The sequence below is a fragment of the Seriola aureovittata genome, chromosome 3 (assembly GCF_021018895.1).
Source record: "Seriola aureovittata isolate HTS-2021-v1 ecotype China chromosome 3, ASM2101889v1, whole genome shotgun sequence".
Taxonomy (NCBI): Eukaryota; Metazoa; Chordata; class Actinopteri; order Carangiformes; family Carangidae; genus Seriola; species Seriola aureovittata.
The window spans coordinates 21948632-21966778 of record NC_079366.1 but is presented as its reverse complement, the minus strand read 5'-3'; the positions used below and the strand labels follow the sequence as shown (position 1 = coordinate 21966778).

Below are 18147 nucleotides of genomic sequence, written 5' to 3'. Positions count from 1 at the left end.
CAAGCCAGAAAGGTTGGAAATCAGTGGGTATCTTCAACAATATATTGTATTTTATAAAATGCTTATATAAGATCTGTAAAGTAACTAATTAATATAGCTTTAAGATAAATGTAGTGGAGTATAAAGTACAACATTTTCTTCTGAAATGTAGTGAAGTAGAAGTATAAAGCAGTATAAAATGGAAACACTCAGGTAAAGAACAACTGCCTCAAAATTGTACTTAAGTAGGATTACTTGAGTTACTTTCTACCACCGGCTACAAGTTGTGATACTAATAGTGGCTTTGCAGGTTTGACAGACAATGCATTCTTTTTTTACTATGCACTTTCTTGAGACCTTGGACAAACTGAGTGCAGGTAATAAAATGGTGGGCAAACATGTAATATAGCAGCAGTAATTGGGGTTTCAGTACTAAAAAATAAATACAACAGGAATGACAGAAAATGCATAAAAGCTGCAACTACTGTGTAAAAAAAAAAAAAAACCTTGATCTCTACACTTTATACCTGTATGGGCTATACTGTAAAACACATTTCCATATTTCCTGAAAAAAGGTGTTAATCATACATAATGTAATACATATAGCATGCCCACCTTGATCACCTTTGTGACACTTTGCGTAGACACTGCTCAAAACATTTAGGATTTGACCTATTAGATATTTTGATTTTATACTGCATGCAGTGGGAAAGTATATTCACTTACTTTTCCAATCTCTAATTGTTTACAAGTTTATTTTACAGGTGGATAGTTCTACCCACTAATTATTGGACAATAGGAGACACCTTAGATGGAGCTTTAGTACATCACAGGCCTGTGACACGACGGTTAGATGAACACTCCTTATAGTCATAGACATTCAGAGTCTCCGCTCCACCTGATGTGCTTGTGGAATTTGGGAAAAACATGCAAACTCTTGGGAGGCAGCAATACTAACCACTGTGTAACCATACCACCCACATGTACAGTCGAATAAGACTCCTGCACGCAGAAAAATACACACACACACACATATTTCAGTCATCGATTTCCAGGGGAGCTTCCTGTAAGATTGCTCTGACTGCTTCAGTGCTGTCACAATGTGTCCCATAAAACAAAGGAAAACACATGATTTTATGCCTTTTCATGCAACTTACTGGAAAATGCAATTATGCTCAACATTAGTGCAGTCGGCTTTCAGATGCACTTGTAATTGTTGTGCCTCTCTAATTGAAGGTCTACTCCCACACACACACACACACACACACACACACACACACACACACACACACACACACACACACACACAGACACACACAGACACACACACACACACACACACACACACACACACACACACTCTCTCTCTCTCTCTCAGAGTGGTTGATGTTTTTGAAAGTTCCTGACAATAGCATGACACGTATTTTCTTACCATGGGTGGCCTTTAATTACACAGACGGACATAAAGACACACAAACATACACACACAAGCACAAACGCATATCCTGACACAGTGTTCATAAAAGAGACATGTTGCAAGTAATGAAACAAATTTATTGAATCTTCCAGTAGAGACTTGATATTCATGGAATAAAACTGCTTTTCTGGGAGCTTTACTGAGCAGGAGAGAAAAAAAACAAAAACAAAAGTGCAGACAAAAACAGAAAATGTTCAAAAATACAAAAAGAATGTAAAGAGTATAACAGTTTAATAGCAAAGAACTGCTCAAAGCATAAAAGAATTGAATGACAAAATCTGCATTTTATAAAAAAAAAAAAAATCATCTTGGGACATCAGGAACTGATACCCTTTTCTCAGTCAACAATTTAAATTTGAATACTCAACATTTTCCCATAACAGTCATTTAACAAGTTTTGCTCAGTCAATGTAATAAGAGAAAGAAGCACAGTCACTGAAATATTTATGTCCTCAATGTGACTCTGTATTTGACACATTTGATTTTGCTGCAGAGTATACAGCAAAGGACAAACTAAACTGCACTTGTATTTGCCTCTGCTTCATGTGATGTTTAGCTACCAGTCGTAAATGTGTAGCACTACTCTAACCAAACTATGCTTCGCAAAACCAGACTGCACAGCACATATTCTAATAGTGAATATATCTAAACACTATTTCTTTTTTTTTTTTTAAAGTCATTTGAAACACGAGTGTAACACAAGATGAGCAACATTTAAACATTAGTCTTTTATGTCAGAAATGCCCTTTTAGTGCCATGCCCCACACTAAACCCCACCCTAAACTCTAAAACTCCCCTTAATTTGCCCTCATATTATTTTTCATGATTTGTGATATGGGATTTCATTATAATAACTTTGCACTGCTTTAATTTATTAACCTAAAAAAAAACACTTAGAGGAAACAGCATACTAGTTTAAGTGTCTGGAGATGATTAAAATTTTCAGTCATACTCATCATCCTCCAAGTCCCTGCTAACTTTGTACATGTCGTAAGTACATTTCATGCCAGCCTCATTACAGTCAGACAGAAAACAGCTGCTAACTGCAATTTCGGTGACCTGGAATGTCCCATAGTTCTTTTAACTACACACGTATATCTGGATTTTTGAGGGAATATTTAGATGCAAACTAGTTATGAGTCAGAATAATAGAACAATGAAAAAGAGACGTTGTGGGAGCAAGATCAGGGAGGATACTTGCGTCATGATGAGTGTGATGGTCTAATTATTACAGTTGGTCACAAAGATCAAGTATCTTCCAGTTTCATCACGCTCACTTTACTTACTCCTCTCCCAGTCTGTAAATGTGCCCAATTCAGACGTCCTTCAAGTAGAGAACAAACCAACCTATTTAACAACCCACCCGACCCTTGAGGTCCCAGATCAGCCAATGTTTTAGTCTAAACCTCTATCAGTTATTGACTGAACCACAAACCAGTCTGGGACCAGTTAGCCCCTATTCTTGCTACTTATACCAAAATGCTGGGGTATGGACAGCCACAGGGCTGAGGACATTGAAGCCTAGGAGACGGAGGATATAGGGTTGTGGGGGGAGCCCATCTGGGTTAGCACCTTATCCAACCACTGCAGGGGACCATGCAGGTGAATCTCAATCCAGCAGGGTGTGCTGGTCACATCCTGGCGGTGGTACTCTGCTCCCCAGCCCTGGAACATTTGGAAACACATTAGGATAAGGATGGGGACGCAGCTGTTCTTCTTTCTCCTCATTTTAAAAATGTATTCACTTCACATAATTTGGACTATCCAGCATGAACATTAAGATTTTGACTGGAAAATACAAAGATTTCTTTTAAAAGGATCAGCTCATTCTAAACTGTTTTTCCCCTGGTCAATAAGATAATAAATAAATTAAGACTCCGGCACAGCAGTATAATTCAATTGGGGGATGGTTACACACAATGAAAAGGGAAAAAAAGTCAAGAAAGGGCTGCACAAACAAAATAATTCAGCCTAATGAAGCATAGGTGAAACACATTGTCCACTCTTCCACTTGAAAACAAACATTTTGGAAGTTTTAACTTGGTCCAGTCCTGCGCGTTTTATGCCTCAAAACATCCAAAAGTCATTGAATGCTTTGCTTTCAGAATATACTATACTACACTGGAGTGAGCAGTATATTCTGATATTTTCTGCTGAGAAAATTTGACAATATGCACTGAGACAGTGAAATTTTAATGTTTATACTGCAGATGTTATTTGTAAGTCAGATTTTTGTTGGGATTCATTTCTTGTAAAATAAAAACTTAAAAATTATGACGTTTTACAACAAAAGTAAATACTTTTATCTATTAGAATAGACTCAACCGATAGCCAGCGGAAACACAGTACTCTATAATAAGTTCAATATTAGCATAAGGCAGTGCAAAAAAATGTATACTATTCTTGGTTTTTCGTCTCTGACCAGCTTACCTTAACGAAGCTCATGCGAATGGTACACATCTTCGTGAGCTCATAAACGGCCTCAAAGCCGTGGTTGACGGATTGGGCCAACAGCTCAGCAAACTCCTGGTTGTTGAAAATCTTCAGGCTGCAGCCGCTGGGAATCTTACACACAGTTGTGGGATGGAAGCCATGGTGGTAGTTACAGTTACGACTCTGGACGAAGATACTGCTGTCACTCAGACATTCTGCGTATACCTCCCCACCGACATAATACAGATGGACACCTATGAGGAAGCAAGAGAGGATGAAGACTGGTCACCCGAAGACGCAGCAGTTTTGTCATCCTCAAAGAAAAAAGGCCCCAAAACATCATTGTGGTCAATCTAAAATCAATACATGACAATGTTCATTCAATTTGTTGTCATAGTTCAGTTCTTTTCTTGATCCCAATCTGTATTGACAAAATAAATTGATTTAGTCTCGTCTGCTAACAGGCAGTGCACGTAGACATTGATGGGCTTTACATACTGCACCTTTGCCGATGTGCCGCCGGGTGTTCTCAATGGTGGAGTTGCGGTTGACGTTGGAGAGCAAGCCGAGACAGAATCGGTTGCGGTTGTTGGAGGGATCTGTGAAGCCATCGACAAGCACACTGGTAGAGGATGCCTGGAACGCCTCTCCGACACGATTGTTGAGCTCGTAGTAAACAATAGAGCACCAGTGCTTGGGTTCCTCATAGGCCACAGGCTGCACATCTGCGCAGGAAACACATTAATAGGTCACAAGAGTGAGCTGAGTACACCGTCGATCCAGAGACAGAGGCAGACACATTTAATATACATTTAAGACTCCTTTGTGCAGACAAACTGCCAGGATCCACTGATGCCATCGGAGGCTCGGCTGTAAATCCTACTCACCCGTGCAATTATTTTTCCCAAATTGTCCCCTGTAGCCCGTAACAATAATTTTAATAAACAAATAGGACACACTGGCTACATTTGTGTGCATTTACGATGACCAAAATCAATGCAGATGCATCCGAAAGCATGCAGACTGTCTGTGATCTTTGTGCCAGCCTTTATTGAGCAGGCTAACAGTCAATAGAAGGGGCCTGGCTATGCTCTCTGTGCCTGCTATCTGAGGGAGAGCCAGTGCCAGCTGGCCTCACCCTCTCTGAGAGAGAGGAATAAATCATGTTTATCTAAGCACATACTTCTCCCAAACTTCCTCTGTAGCGTGGTACTGGCTAGCAGGTGTGTTTTGTCTGTCCTCTTCCCAGAGCTGGCCTACAATAGAGACCCACTCCCCTCTACAGGATGCAGCTTGTGGAAAAGAACTTAAAAACTCCCCATACTCCCACTTCCAACAAACATTTCAACAGCTATTCCCGCTATTGCTGTCACCATGTGTGGGCAGAATCTCTGGGCCTTGAGTGCATGATGATATTTGGATATTTAGATTGGAGGTTAAACCAAAAGTGAGGAACTTAAAAATCTCAACAATAATCCCTCATTGCATGGGAAATTTGTGTTTACTAAGTACGGCAAGTATGGTACGACAGAATGTTGGTCTGTAAACTGATGTTAACATTAGACAATTTGAGTAACATTTTAAAATTTGCCTTTGTTTTCATTTTCAAACCGGTTTGGGGGTTTGTTTAAAACCTGTCTGATCACCTGACTACTCGAGTGTCTTCCTCCATCGTTCCTCCATCCATTTCTTTTTTGAAATGGTGCCATGTTTCCAGGTATAGCAATTAACTTGGTGAGTACACTCTTAATATTACCAATAGAAATGATCACCAACACAAATACTAATATGACAGAATTTTCCTTTAAATCAAATGACTCTGGAGACCAATACATGTCCATTGCATAGTATATTACAAATTCATGAATGCCATGTTCAGATGTGTCTGTCCAACACAATAAAGCTAAAGCCACAAAGTCGAGATCGCAGCAATTATTGCACTGAATTTCAGATCTGAAAGTTGGAGGGAATTAGTGAATCGTAACATTAACGAGTTTTAAGTCATTACCACCCGCAGAGATGACATAAGCCCCGGCTTTTATAGGCCTCATAAAAGTGCTCTGAGGCCTAGCTTAATTTGCTGAGTCTTTGAGCTTCCCCTGGGCTCACACACACAGACGAAGCCTCACTGAAAACTAACAGATCCTTTTCCACACACTGTCCCGTTTTTATCTGACAGGATATGGCATAATAACCCCACTGATGTTCTTTTTTTGTATTTGGAGTTTGAGCACAGGAAAAAAATACCTTTAAAAATAACCAGCCTTCCCAGAAATCTTTGCACCTGCAGATCAAGGCGAGCAGGTGCAGACAGCTTTATGTGGATGATATCACTGTGAACACAAGGACGGGTGTGTGTGTATGTCTGAGTGTGCATGTGAGAGAGAGATAGTAACTGCCATGGTTACCTGCCCGATTGTTACTCTCTAGAGGCAAGGGTGGAGCCATGAGGTTGGTGTCCATTGGCTGGGGGCAATCCTGAGTCATTTGCTCCTCTGGGGGCATGTAGGCAGGAGGGGGAGTCTCTGCATAAAGAAGGGGGCAGAACAAAGAGAAGTGAGTTGTTGTTGTTGTTGTTGTTCAGTATAGACGAAAATGACGACAAGTGGAGGATAATTTACTGTCGGGTGTCACCTGGCATTTGGAATGGACTGCCGGGGTCAGAGCTGGATGGTGAATGAGGGAAAGTGGCGCTGCTGCCACTTCCCGGCGAGTTTGGGTAGCTGTTTCCTGGCGAGTGCGGGAAAGGCATTGTGTTGGCCTGAGCAAAGGACTCTGGGAAGGTGGCATTCTGGGGCATGTGCGGCTCGTTCTGTTGTAGAGGATTGCGGAAGCGAGGCAGCATTGTATGCTTGGCGTTGAACTCGCTGTTCCTCGGTACCAACACAGGTGGCAGCACTGAGGAGAGACAGAGAGATATAAAAATGGTCAAAACAAGTTTACAAATCCTTTTATAAACGTATCTACCAATGAGTAAACATAACACTGATGTGACACAGTGTGCATTCTATACATATTAAAGTTAGACACTCGTTTTTAAATTTTGTTTCTTAGTTTTTAGTTCATTTTCTTTATGAAAATGTAATTTCATTTTGTTTAATTTCTTATTACTTGTGAATTTTATTGTATTTTGCATCTTACATACCTCCTTGAATGTTCTTATCTCATTGTTCTGTGATTTATGTGACTTGGCCACTGTGCCACTTCAACTGCCCACTGGATGTAATGAAGAACTTATATCTCTATATCCGTCTATGTAATAACTAATCATCTAATTCTTTCTGCACTGTAGACATTGTGTACAATCACACATATGCAAAATCTTCACATACACATTCAGTATGAATTCACTTATTTCAATCCAAGATAATAAATGAATCTCTTTCTGGCACTTTTCATGATTGAACATTCTGAGCGCAGATGTCCCTGCATTTTTTAAAATGTCGGCTTCCAGCCTGTTGGTCTTAGCCAGCAGTATTTGGCCCAGACTCTCAGGTTTCTGCTCAGAAAAGACATTTTGACACGAGCCATTCTTGAGGAATTCATCACTTAGGGTAAATGTCCTTGCTGATGTGAAGGCTATTCAGGTGCAGTACATACAAACCACAGAGATACGCTCCACTTGTGCCTATAAATACTTGTGCAGATAAATAAAGCTGGTGCTGAAATGTTAGACGGGGCCCACGCTGCTGTTCCTGCAGGTAGACCATGTGTGCTGCAGTGGGCCAGTGCATCAGTGTAGCAGTTTATTTCAAAGGTTACATGTAGAGCAGGCAGACAGCTGTGGTGCTTGGTAGAATAGTGAGGGGAGATTGACAGGATGTGTGTGTTTGTAGGTGGGTGGACAGAAGGGGAGAGGAGGGTGGTAGTGTGGACAGACAGGTGCTCTTGGGTTGAATCACCTCAGCCCCCCCGTCTTCCACCCGCTGCTAAAACAAAAAGTGTGCGAGGCAGGCAACAACTCTTTCCTCCCATTGTGTGACCGGCTTCCTTTTCCAGCCATCCTCAGAGAAACTGTGCGTGCAGTCATGGGTGTGTTTGTATCCTCGTTTTAGTAACACGCGTGCAAGTACGGGAGTGTGTGTGCCTGTGTGTGTCTACATGTGTGCATAAATGTTGGGAAAAAAAGGGAAAAAAAAAAGAAGGGCCTGCAGTACAGACCATGCCCAAAACAAAGCCCTCATTCTCCCCCGGATGGAATTTCCTGCTCCACACACACATGAAGGAACACACACACACACACACACACACACACACACACACACACACACACACACACACACACACACACACACGGCCCTTTACACACTAAGCACCGTGCACACAGCTGTTTCTATCTTGTCAGCTGACCCTCAGTTTCTGTTAGTAAGAGGCCAAATAGTGTTTGATTTGTCTCATTTCTCCACTACCTCTGCAGTCAAAGCCCGAGGCTCAGAAGTGACCTGCCCGAGGATATTTGGCTAGGTTAGTATCATATTCTAAATCTCTTCTTGAGTGTTTTTTCTTACTTGTATTGTCTCTTTATTTCTTTTATTGTACAGTGTTGGAAAGGGTTTTATCTATTATGATTAGAATTTATATTGGATTTTAATTTGTTGTCTTTCATCTGCTGCCTTCTGAATAAGTGAATATCAGCAGAAGTCATTAGAGTACAGGAAAAGATTTCTACATACTCAGAAAGCTAATCAAAAAGTAAAATTTTAAAGTGTTTTTTTGGTAATATAATTATGATTTCTATAGATACACTGATCCTTCCACTCCTGCAACTCTCTCCATCTCTACTGATACTGAATCTGATACCTCATTTTAGGGTGTCTGCTGGTACAGATTTATGATTCAATACAAGTGCTTTTTTCCCCCCTCATTTAAAATCTGAATACCATAAAGTGAAAAACTCTTTAGAATGATTTTATTGTAGGATAACATGGGGCCATGGATTAATTATTGTAATACTAACATTGTCAAAGAATCTATATTTAATGTGGATCGGTCACATCATGGTCAACGTACTTCAGGTCAATATCCACATATATTCGTACATCCCTAGTTATTTCAGAATTGTATAACTCACCTGGACTGTCCACTCGTTTGTAGTGGTAGGGGTTGATACACACATCCTTCTGTTTGGAGCCAAAGGGGTACTCGCAGCACTCCAGGGCCTTCAGCTCATGATGGGACTGCAGGTCGGGCCAGCGCCACACCCGACAATAAATGACATGTGGCAGACCTTTCCTGTGGGACACCTGCAGCCGTCCGTCCAGGGAACGGGGGATTGTCACACAGTTACTGGGCTGACCTGGGCAGCTGAGAGCCCTCTCCAGCTCCTCCATGGCTCCCTTCTTCTTTTTCAGTTTCTTAACCAAAGCATCCACAGCCTTTTCAGCCCATTTCTCTTCCTCGTCTCCCTGCTTCCAACCCAGCAGCCGTTTGACCGCCGGGCTGGTGAAGGAGAAGAGTGAGGTGACGTTCATGATGGACAAGCCGCCCTCCTCCCCGCTCCCTTAAGTCCAAAAGGAAGTGTGAGCAGTGCAGCGACAGTCCAGTCTCAGAAGACAAAGGGTGATATACTACTTAAGTGTTTGGTTTTGTTTTTTGTTTTTTCAGATAATCCTCAGCTTTCTAGATGTCAGGTCAGGTCCTCTTGACAGCCACTTCCTAAAAGAAAAGGAGAGGCAGGTAAGCATCTGTGAGTTAAAATCTCCTTCAAAAGAGATTTCAAACACGATTCTACAGATCAGCTCAGCCGGCAGTGTCCTCTCCCTCACAAAGTTACTGCAACTAAGGTGAACATTGACCTCTTCTCCTTATACTTCATTCACGCTGATGTCTCACCAGGAAAATCCTTGATGAGGTGATGATGTCAGTTATAGTTGTTACAGCCATGTCAGTCATGGCTTCAGGGAAACTGGCAGAGGAGTCACAACAGACGCCCTCCTGTGAACATAAGTCCCAACTAGACATTCTGCAGATAGCTTCCTGTCCGTATGGCTTGTCACATTACCACCACTCGCTTAAATCATTTACAGCAAATTACTTTGCGTAAAGTATGCAGCTGACACAACCTATATGAATTTGGCCTGCAGGTTTAACACCTGATTCACTCTTTGGGGGGTTAAATCTGTCATCCTGGTCATTTCTTCAACATGTATTTCTTATGGTAGCTAAAATCTATCCGCAACTTAACCCTTCAACATTAGTGCATCTACTATACTCGTCATCGTTTTCTCAATTAAGTAATTGTTTCGGCCATAACATGTCATAAAAGAAAGGGTCCAAAGTAACGTCTTCAAATTGCCTTTTTTCTTATGAGTTCTTAGTTTTTCCTTTTTTCTGACCATCACAGAACAAATATCCATTTTACTGTGATGTAAATTTCTGTCAATTATATATCTATACTTTAACAAACCAATTTGTTCAGCTTTAGTAGGAAATGTTCATTATCAATTAATCCATGTTTCAAATAATCAATTCAAATAATTACAATTTACAATTTCCCACATCCACATACAATAACATTTCATAAAACAGTGAAAGGAAACAAACCCTCACATCTGAGAAGCTACAGCCAGCAAATGTTCGACACTGTTAGCTGATAAATGACCTGAACAATTAATCTTACTCTTACATTTAGTCATTTGGCAGGCACTTTTATCCAGAGCAACTTACAAGTGATCTTATATCAAAATAATAGTCAATTAATTTCATGACAAAAGATTTATTAACACCAGATTTAGTTAAGTTTTTTCAGAAGTTATGATTGTGCTACTTCACGTTCACTCATCAATATGCAGAGCATGACCACAATAACATGAACAATCAAATATAATAACTATGAAATCATACCTTAATCAATTTGTTAATTAAAATTAATTATTTTCATTATCCGTCTGGAGCCAGTTAATTTTTAGTATTTCTGCTTCAAAGTGACTTAAACAATTAATCAATTATGAACATTTTTAAGCTTCTTGCAAATAATTGACTTTACTTATTGCCTTCTTATAGTTTGACTTGATATAACTGCAAACCATTAGTCAATTATATGGAAGATATGAAGAGTCTTTTAAATTTCAGAGGAAGGAGACTTTCAATGGGCAGCCTGCTGAGGCAAATGTTCTCTAAAGCTTTAACACCACCAACCAACAAACACTGGTACTGGGCAGGAATCTGGCAATGTGTGGGACAATAAAAAGGAAGTGCATGTGGACCCCAGGATAAATGTGCCCATTCACTTGAGTCCCACAGGAGCAATTCAGTAGCCAGGAGGTGCACGCATTCTAGCTGTTAAAAGGGAAAACAAGAGTGCATTGAGCTCTTCCAGTTCAACCTTCTTTTCAAGTTTTTCTGAATGCAATTAGGGAGATAAAACATAGTTACGGTTGAGGTTTGGCTGCACATAAATGTTCAGATGCAATCCCAGATTCAAATAAACAGGTTGTCAGAAATTCTCCACCTTTTATCTGTACTGACTCACGGGTGAGGATGCATCACTCTCTGACAGTAAAGCCTGCAGTATATTGGATTTCCTACGCGCAGGAACAAATACATCATTAAGACTGCTCTGTAGTTATTCTTGGCCCTTCAGATTATGGGATGAATAGCAATTTCTATCTTTGTCAGCTACTGCATGTGTAGGCTGTATCACACTGACAACTGGGGGGGGGGGGGGGGGGGGGGGGGGTGAACAGGTGCTGTTTACAATGCATGTGTGTTGTGGACGCACTTACTACTGCCAACCACTACACTCACTGGAAAACTGCAAGTTGCAACGGGCTAATCAAAAGTGACGCTGAACCACTAACAAATGAGGGAGAGACATATGAGTGGGCGGGGGTGTGTCTATATGTGTGTGTGTGTGTGTGTGTGTGTGTGAGAGAATAAGGAAAATCATATTTCAAAACTGATTTCTCTTGTGTCTCAAGACCCAACTATGATATCACACCCTGCTATAGCATCATAAGACTACTATTCTCCACCATCAGAGAGGCAGGAAACAGGCTGCGTAGTTATGTCTTCATATCTGTCATCTCCAGCACAGCAGCGACATCACTTCCTCTTGCTGAGAACAGCAGGATTTTCTTCAGATGGGGGGTAGGAGAGAAAATGGTTTCCTTAACTGGCCAACTCTGACCTCTTTCTTTCATTTGTAGTAAAACAGTTAAAATGGGGGAGAAAGGGTCAGAAATGTCATAGGTGTTCAGTCATTGAAGTAGCTGGATTTCTCAAACTTCATATACAAACGACTCCCTATATAAGTGATGGATATTGATACAAAAAGAAGGACTCAGACAAATTTCCATCACAATTTCTCAGGGTCTTTTTTTTCACTTTTTTATGTTGAAGGCCTACACTACATTGAATGGTGACTTGAGAGAGATAGGAGACAGAAACGTAAATGGATAAAAACACCCAGAAATAGGCAAATGGCAACATTTTCATACAACATGTTATATAATACATATATTTGAAAAAAATGAACAAACAAAACATACTAGATAACACCTTTTTGCATTTAACAGAGAAGGCTTACTTTTTAAAATTTAAATCAGGAAACATCTGGTCAAAGACACAGTAAACAAGATTGTAAATCTGACCAGACGTTTGATACCTACTTTCGACACATGTCTGTTGGTCCCAGAAAAGTCCTACCCATTATTGGTGCTGGCTGGCTACTGTTATAGGTTGTAGATTTCATCAGATCACTTGATTTTAAATTGAGTATTATGGGGGGAATCTCTAAAATCTGATGCACCACTATACAGCGACCTTGACAGTGTCTTTTGCAAAACTGACTCAGAGCACATCTTCGCACAAAGCAAAACACAGAATTCAGAGCTGAATGTGGAGCATAACAATAAAACATATAGTTCATAAAGGCAAAAACAGAAACATCACGTTTGTATCAGGGTCACCACCCAGACACAGAGGGAGTCGTTTTGATCCACTTCCAGCCACAGAGCTGCTTTGATGGCCTCTCAGTGACAGCTAGCACTATCAGCACAAGTTCAGGACTAACACACAAAGACGAGCTTTAATCCATTTCAGATGGAAGATTCCAGAAAGTTCTGTACTGTTACATTTGGAGCAGGCTTCACAATCCTCTGCTGTCATTTAGCTGCAGCTGGAGACCATATCTCTTGGATATTTCCAACCATGACAGTTAGTAACATCTGACTGATGGCCTGACCACATGCTTATTTAAAGGGTCTGATATGTCTTTGTGCTGCTTCTTTGGACAATGCTAGTTTACAGTTGTCTGTGAGGCAGTCAAAACATAAAGGCGCCATTGTGTCTCCCTGTTCCTATACCTATGCATAGACTGGGATGTGCGCATGTTTGCGTTTTTGAGCACCAGATTTCAGAATCATTCCCTGAAACTTTATACTATTTATAAAATTTGTGTTCACATGGAGGCAGTTTTGAAGATTGTCTTAAGAAATATATAGTGAATACAGTACGTTTGTTTTAAATCTAATCAAAATGAAAAGTAAAAGCTCTTCAGAGAAAATTCTGGCACACACTTTGTGAAAGATCTTTCATTCAGTAGTTTGAGTCTCAGTTGTGTTAATATTAGCTGATTTCTGTTAGCAGTTAAGAGACGTTAATATTGCAGGCAAAATGCAGATTTCTGTGAACTGACAAGCAACAAACTGTACAGCTGCACTGATCTCATCAATTCTTGTTTCCATCTTCGTGGAGCTATTTTTTTTTTTTTTTTTATGGACAAAGCTATTTTTCTGACTCTGGTCCAAGAAGATGACATCCTGATTCTTAATCCCACCTACAAACCTCTGATTGGCTCAGTTGTTTTCCAACTGGAAAAACAGCTGTCAAAAATCTGTGAAAAATCCCCTTACAACTTCCCAAGGTGACATCTTCAAATTGCTTGTTTTGTCCACACAAATGTATTTAATTTCATTTATAAAACAGAAAAAGCAGCATCACATTTGAGAAGCTAAAACCAGTGAATTGGCTGATTAACTTAAATAACTAATTGGTCTAGGCCTGCAACTAATGCTTACTTTCATTATTTAATCTGCTCATTATTTCCTTAATTAATCGTGTCAAAAAGTCTAAAAACCAAAGATATTCAGAGTACAGTCACACTAGACAAAGAAAACCACCAAATCCTCACAAGTGACAAGCGGAAACTGATAGATTTTTGGCAATTTTGCCCCCCTGACAAACCCTCAACATTCCCTTCAGCCGAGTCCAAGCAACACTGTCTCACTGTTGTGTTAAGGGTGCCTTGTTATGGCCATCAGTTAGCCCATCTGAGGCTAATGGGAGCACAGAGTGGGATCATGCGACACTGACAGGCGGAGGCTTTGACCCACCTGGTGCGAGCTGTTAGCCACTACACTAGCCCCATGGATCATTTTGCACCGCTCCAGTGTCTGTTAATCAATTTAGGCCTGGGCTGTGTAGGATGAGGAGGCAGTAATGATGCTCTCTGGACCCTCCCCAGGGACGGAGCATTATAAAGAAGCTACATTATTTATCAGCAGGGTCCTGGATGGGGCCTCCATTAGCCCCCCGCTCAATGGAGTCACTGGCTATAAACAGAGGAGTGCAGGAAGAGAGAGAGAGAGAGAGATAAAGAGAGAGAGAAAAAGAGAAAGGAGGAATGGTGCAGAGAGGGAGAGAGAGGGAGAGAGTGACTGCAAAGCCAGAGATCTAAGACAGAGTGAGTGTTTTGGAGAGAGAGAGATTGAGAACACTCGTATATCTTGTCTCTTCACTGAGCACTTCTGGATTAAGTGCCTTCAAGAGTCATTACTGAGTAAATAGTGACACTACAAGGATGCAATATATGCCTTTTCACAAATAGAAATCATGGCAATTCAGCCATGAGGTATGAAAGCATCATTGGAAAAACAGCTACGGCAAAGTTCAATATCCCTTTGCCTTTATTCCTAGCCACTGAAAAAACTGACTTATCTTATCAGCAATAAAATAAGGGCTGAGTCAGGTCTGAAATTTTGATTATTATGATAGTGAGTTCCAGTGCAGACACCAAAACAATAATTTTTCCAATTCCTTACTTTGACAAATATAAACAATTGATTGAATAATTAGTTGGTAACTGTAAATGACCCTTGCCTGTATAAAATATTCTGAAATTGGCTAAATATTACTTTAAACCAGGGACTATCTGATCAAAAAATGTTCACAAAGGATTGCAAATCTGATCTGTAGTTTGATGCCAGCTTTTAGCATTTGACAATTTTTGACACTCAGTGCTACAACGAAAACCCATTTTTTAAAAAGGGATTCCTTTAATTTTGTTATGAAAAAATTGTGAGTACAATATGTAATGACCATGTCATTTTAACTGCAATTTCTTTATAATCATTGGCAAACATGTACAATAACATATCTCCAATAACCTAACACTGGCTGATACGTCAGCTCGTCCTGTTTGAGAAAAGTATTGAGGTTCAATGGCCAGACTATGCAGATTTTTGCCACAGTCATACAAAGAGCAAAGCCTGAAATAACCACAGTCAGACATGAAGTGCCCTTACAGGCTAGACATGGCATTGACCTGACAGGCTCCTTAAACTCACTGGGGTCACTTTTCTTCACAAACACCAATACATCCACAGCCCTGGCCTAGTAAAGATTTCACTATAACACAAGTGAATGGAAACCAGCTACCACATCACTTCATGTACCATACGGAAAACACTATAAAAAAAACTCTGTGTGGTCAGTATTGTCCAGACCTAGTGGGGCTGTACTGGGATCAGATTCTTTATGTCCCAGACATAGCAGTCCACACATGACTGTAGACATAACTAGCAAACACATGGGGTTTCAAGCAGCTATGTCAACCATGCTTGGCACTCAGTGTTGGGTTAGTGTTGTGTTAGGGTGGACACCTCACCCCGACACATGGCAGGCTATGTTGTCCTGACCGTACAGACAAACGGGAGGGTTTTGACGTTGCTCACTACTGTTGTGACTGACTCTCTGGATACAGGAATGCTGCTAACCTATATTTACACCTTGTAGTTGAGTAGTTTTTACCTTTGCTATGATTATAGATAGCTATATAGATAGGCATTAATAAGACTAATGTTTGACTGAGGTATACCGAGGCAAATAAATTGTTTATGCTATGATTTGCATGTATAAAAAAGGGAATTACGCTCATAAAAGCCAATCATATCTGCATATCCATTTAATAAAGAGCCGTCATCCTCATTTCAGTCCTATAGGAACACCATTTGTTTTATTTCATACAGAATTTAAAGCTGCATACCTTGACAACACAGAACAATAAAACAAATGGAAGTAAATCACGGACAAGGACAAATTCCTGTCCTTTAGGTAATCTGATATGTCATCTTCAATAATGTCAAGAGATCTAGCCTTAGCTGCTGTACGTCTCTCTCTTAGTCTCTCTCTCTCTCCCCCTTTGTCCCTCTCTCACATAAACACTTACACAGACAAACAGATTCATAAACACATTGACATAACTACAAACACACACATGGGACACATGTCCTGTGAAGCACTCCAATGCACCAGTTGAAATAGCCTCAGTGAGTCTGCAGCAGCCAGAAGACAGTAGAGAAAGGAAACCAACAATATGTAAGAGACTGGCATGTGGATTTGTAACCAGTGTGGGGTAATATACTGCATATATACTTCCTTATTCATAATACACTAATTAGTAGCATCAAAAAATTGATCATTAACATGTGAAAGCTAAAAAAAAGCCACCCAACAATCCATTTCCTGTAGTTTAACAAGCCAAAAAGAAGTAAACCATGTGTTTACCACTAAACCACTATCATATGGCAAAGAGTTGAAATGATTAGTTAATCGATTAGCTGACTGTCAGAAAATGAATCAACAATTTTGAATTTTTAACAATTTATGTCCTTTTTTCTAGTACAAATGCTAATTATCTGCTGTTTCTTGCTTCTCAAAATGTCAGCATTTGCTGATCATGGTTTTATATCGTTACATATTCAATATCTTTTGGTTTTAGACAGTTGGACATACAAATCAGGCAACCTGAAGACATCATCTTAGACTTAAGGAAGTTGTGATGGTAAATTTTCACCACTGATTAACATTTATTATTTTAGAAAATGCTTAACACAAAGAAATAACCTACCATTCCACATCCTGTAGCTTAACGCCCTACACCATGTGTTTAACAGCAGCAGAATAACCCATATTCCCTGCTGAAGCCACCACATAGTTTACACTTACATATGCTTGTACTGATGCATGCTTCAGGGTGACTTAAACACAGCTGATGGTGCTTTTAAGTGTTCAAAGCAGCCTTTCTACAGCATTCTTACTGGAACTTAGTTTTGACACAATATACAGTAAGTTAGCTTACATTACTACAAGATTACGATAGTTCTTTATCAAAACATTTGTTTTTAACACGTAGCCTGGGAAATTAGTTTACACCTTCATGCAAATGTGGCTAAATTTGAAACCCCAGTCTGATACTGGGAGTAAAAGGAAGAAAAAAAAAAGTTTGAAGCTGCCAAGTAGATACATTGTTGAGTTGGTGACCCGTTTGGATCTACTTCCTTACAACAGTGGCCATGCACACTGTTACGAGAGAAAATACAGACAAACAAACTTTTCATTTAGCATGTTATAAACGAAAACAAAAGTTTACAGTACCTTTTTCTTTCACTGCAGCCCCCTCTCTCTCTATCTCTGTCTCCTCCTGTGTACTCTCTCTGCCTGCCTTCGGTCTGCTCGGCCTGGCGTCAGTGAGTCGCGGAGCCGTCTCACCCTCCGCTGAGCGCCAGTATCACGCCGCGGGATGCAGTCCCGACAATAACAAGACCTACTTTTCACACGTCTAATATCTTCATTCACCGTGTGGAAATGGATTACGTAACTGTGGAACAATGCGTTTTTCTCTCGCTAATTTAGAAGGAGAGTTTCTTTTCAGATGTCTGAGTTTGTTGCTGCAAAAACTGCTGGTTGCAGTGGGGTGAAATGTTGCTTGTTTGAGAGAAGGAAAGGAGAAAGGGGGTCTCTTCATTTCAGAGGTTCCATGCAAAGTATGGACCCTCAACCCTCTTCAAATACAACAAAATCATCTTAAATAGTACAAAACATTAATTAGCCTACCAGACAATCAGTCTCAAACACAGGCTATGTAACTTCAAACTGTGAAATGGCCCATTTAGAAACATTCAGTCATTCTTCTCTATTCTTACTAAATTTAAGAGTTCTTCAAACTTTGGACAGTAAGCTCTTACAGTAGTTTAAAC

The 18147-nt window shown here is 40.2% G+C and overlaps 1 protein-coding gene across 1 annotated transcript; it reads right to left on the bottom strand.

Annotated features, from left to right (window-relative positions):
• Window positions 1–1512: 1512 nt before the first annotated feature.
• Window positions 1513–17653, bottom strand: smad1 (SMAD family member 1). The gene is made up of 7 exons (XM_056372318.1): window positions 17546–17653; window positions 8961–9544; window positions 6524–6787; window positions 6298–6414; window positions 4393–4614; window positions 3887–4143; window positions 1513–3121 (listed from the first exon to the last, which is right to left on the bottom strand). The coding sequence occupies exons 2-7, from the start codon at window positions 9358–9360 to the stop codon at window positions 2978–2980; spliced, it is 1404 nt and encodes a 467-aa protein (XP_056228293.1). The 5' UTR covers window positions 9361–9544; window positions 17546–17653; the 3' UTR covers window positions 1513–2977.
• Between the last annotated feature and the right edge of the window lie 494 nt (window positions 17654–18147).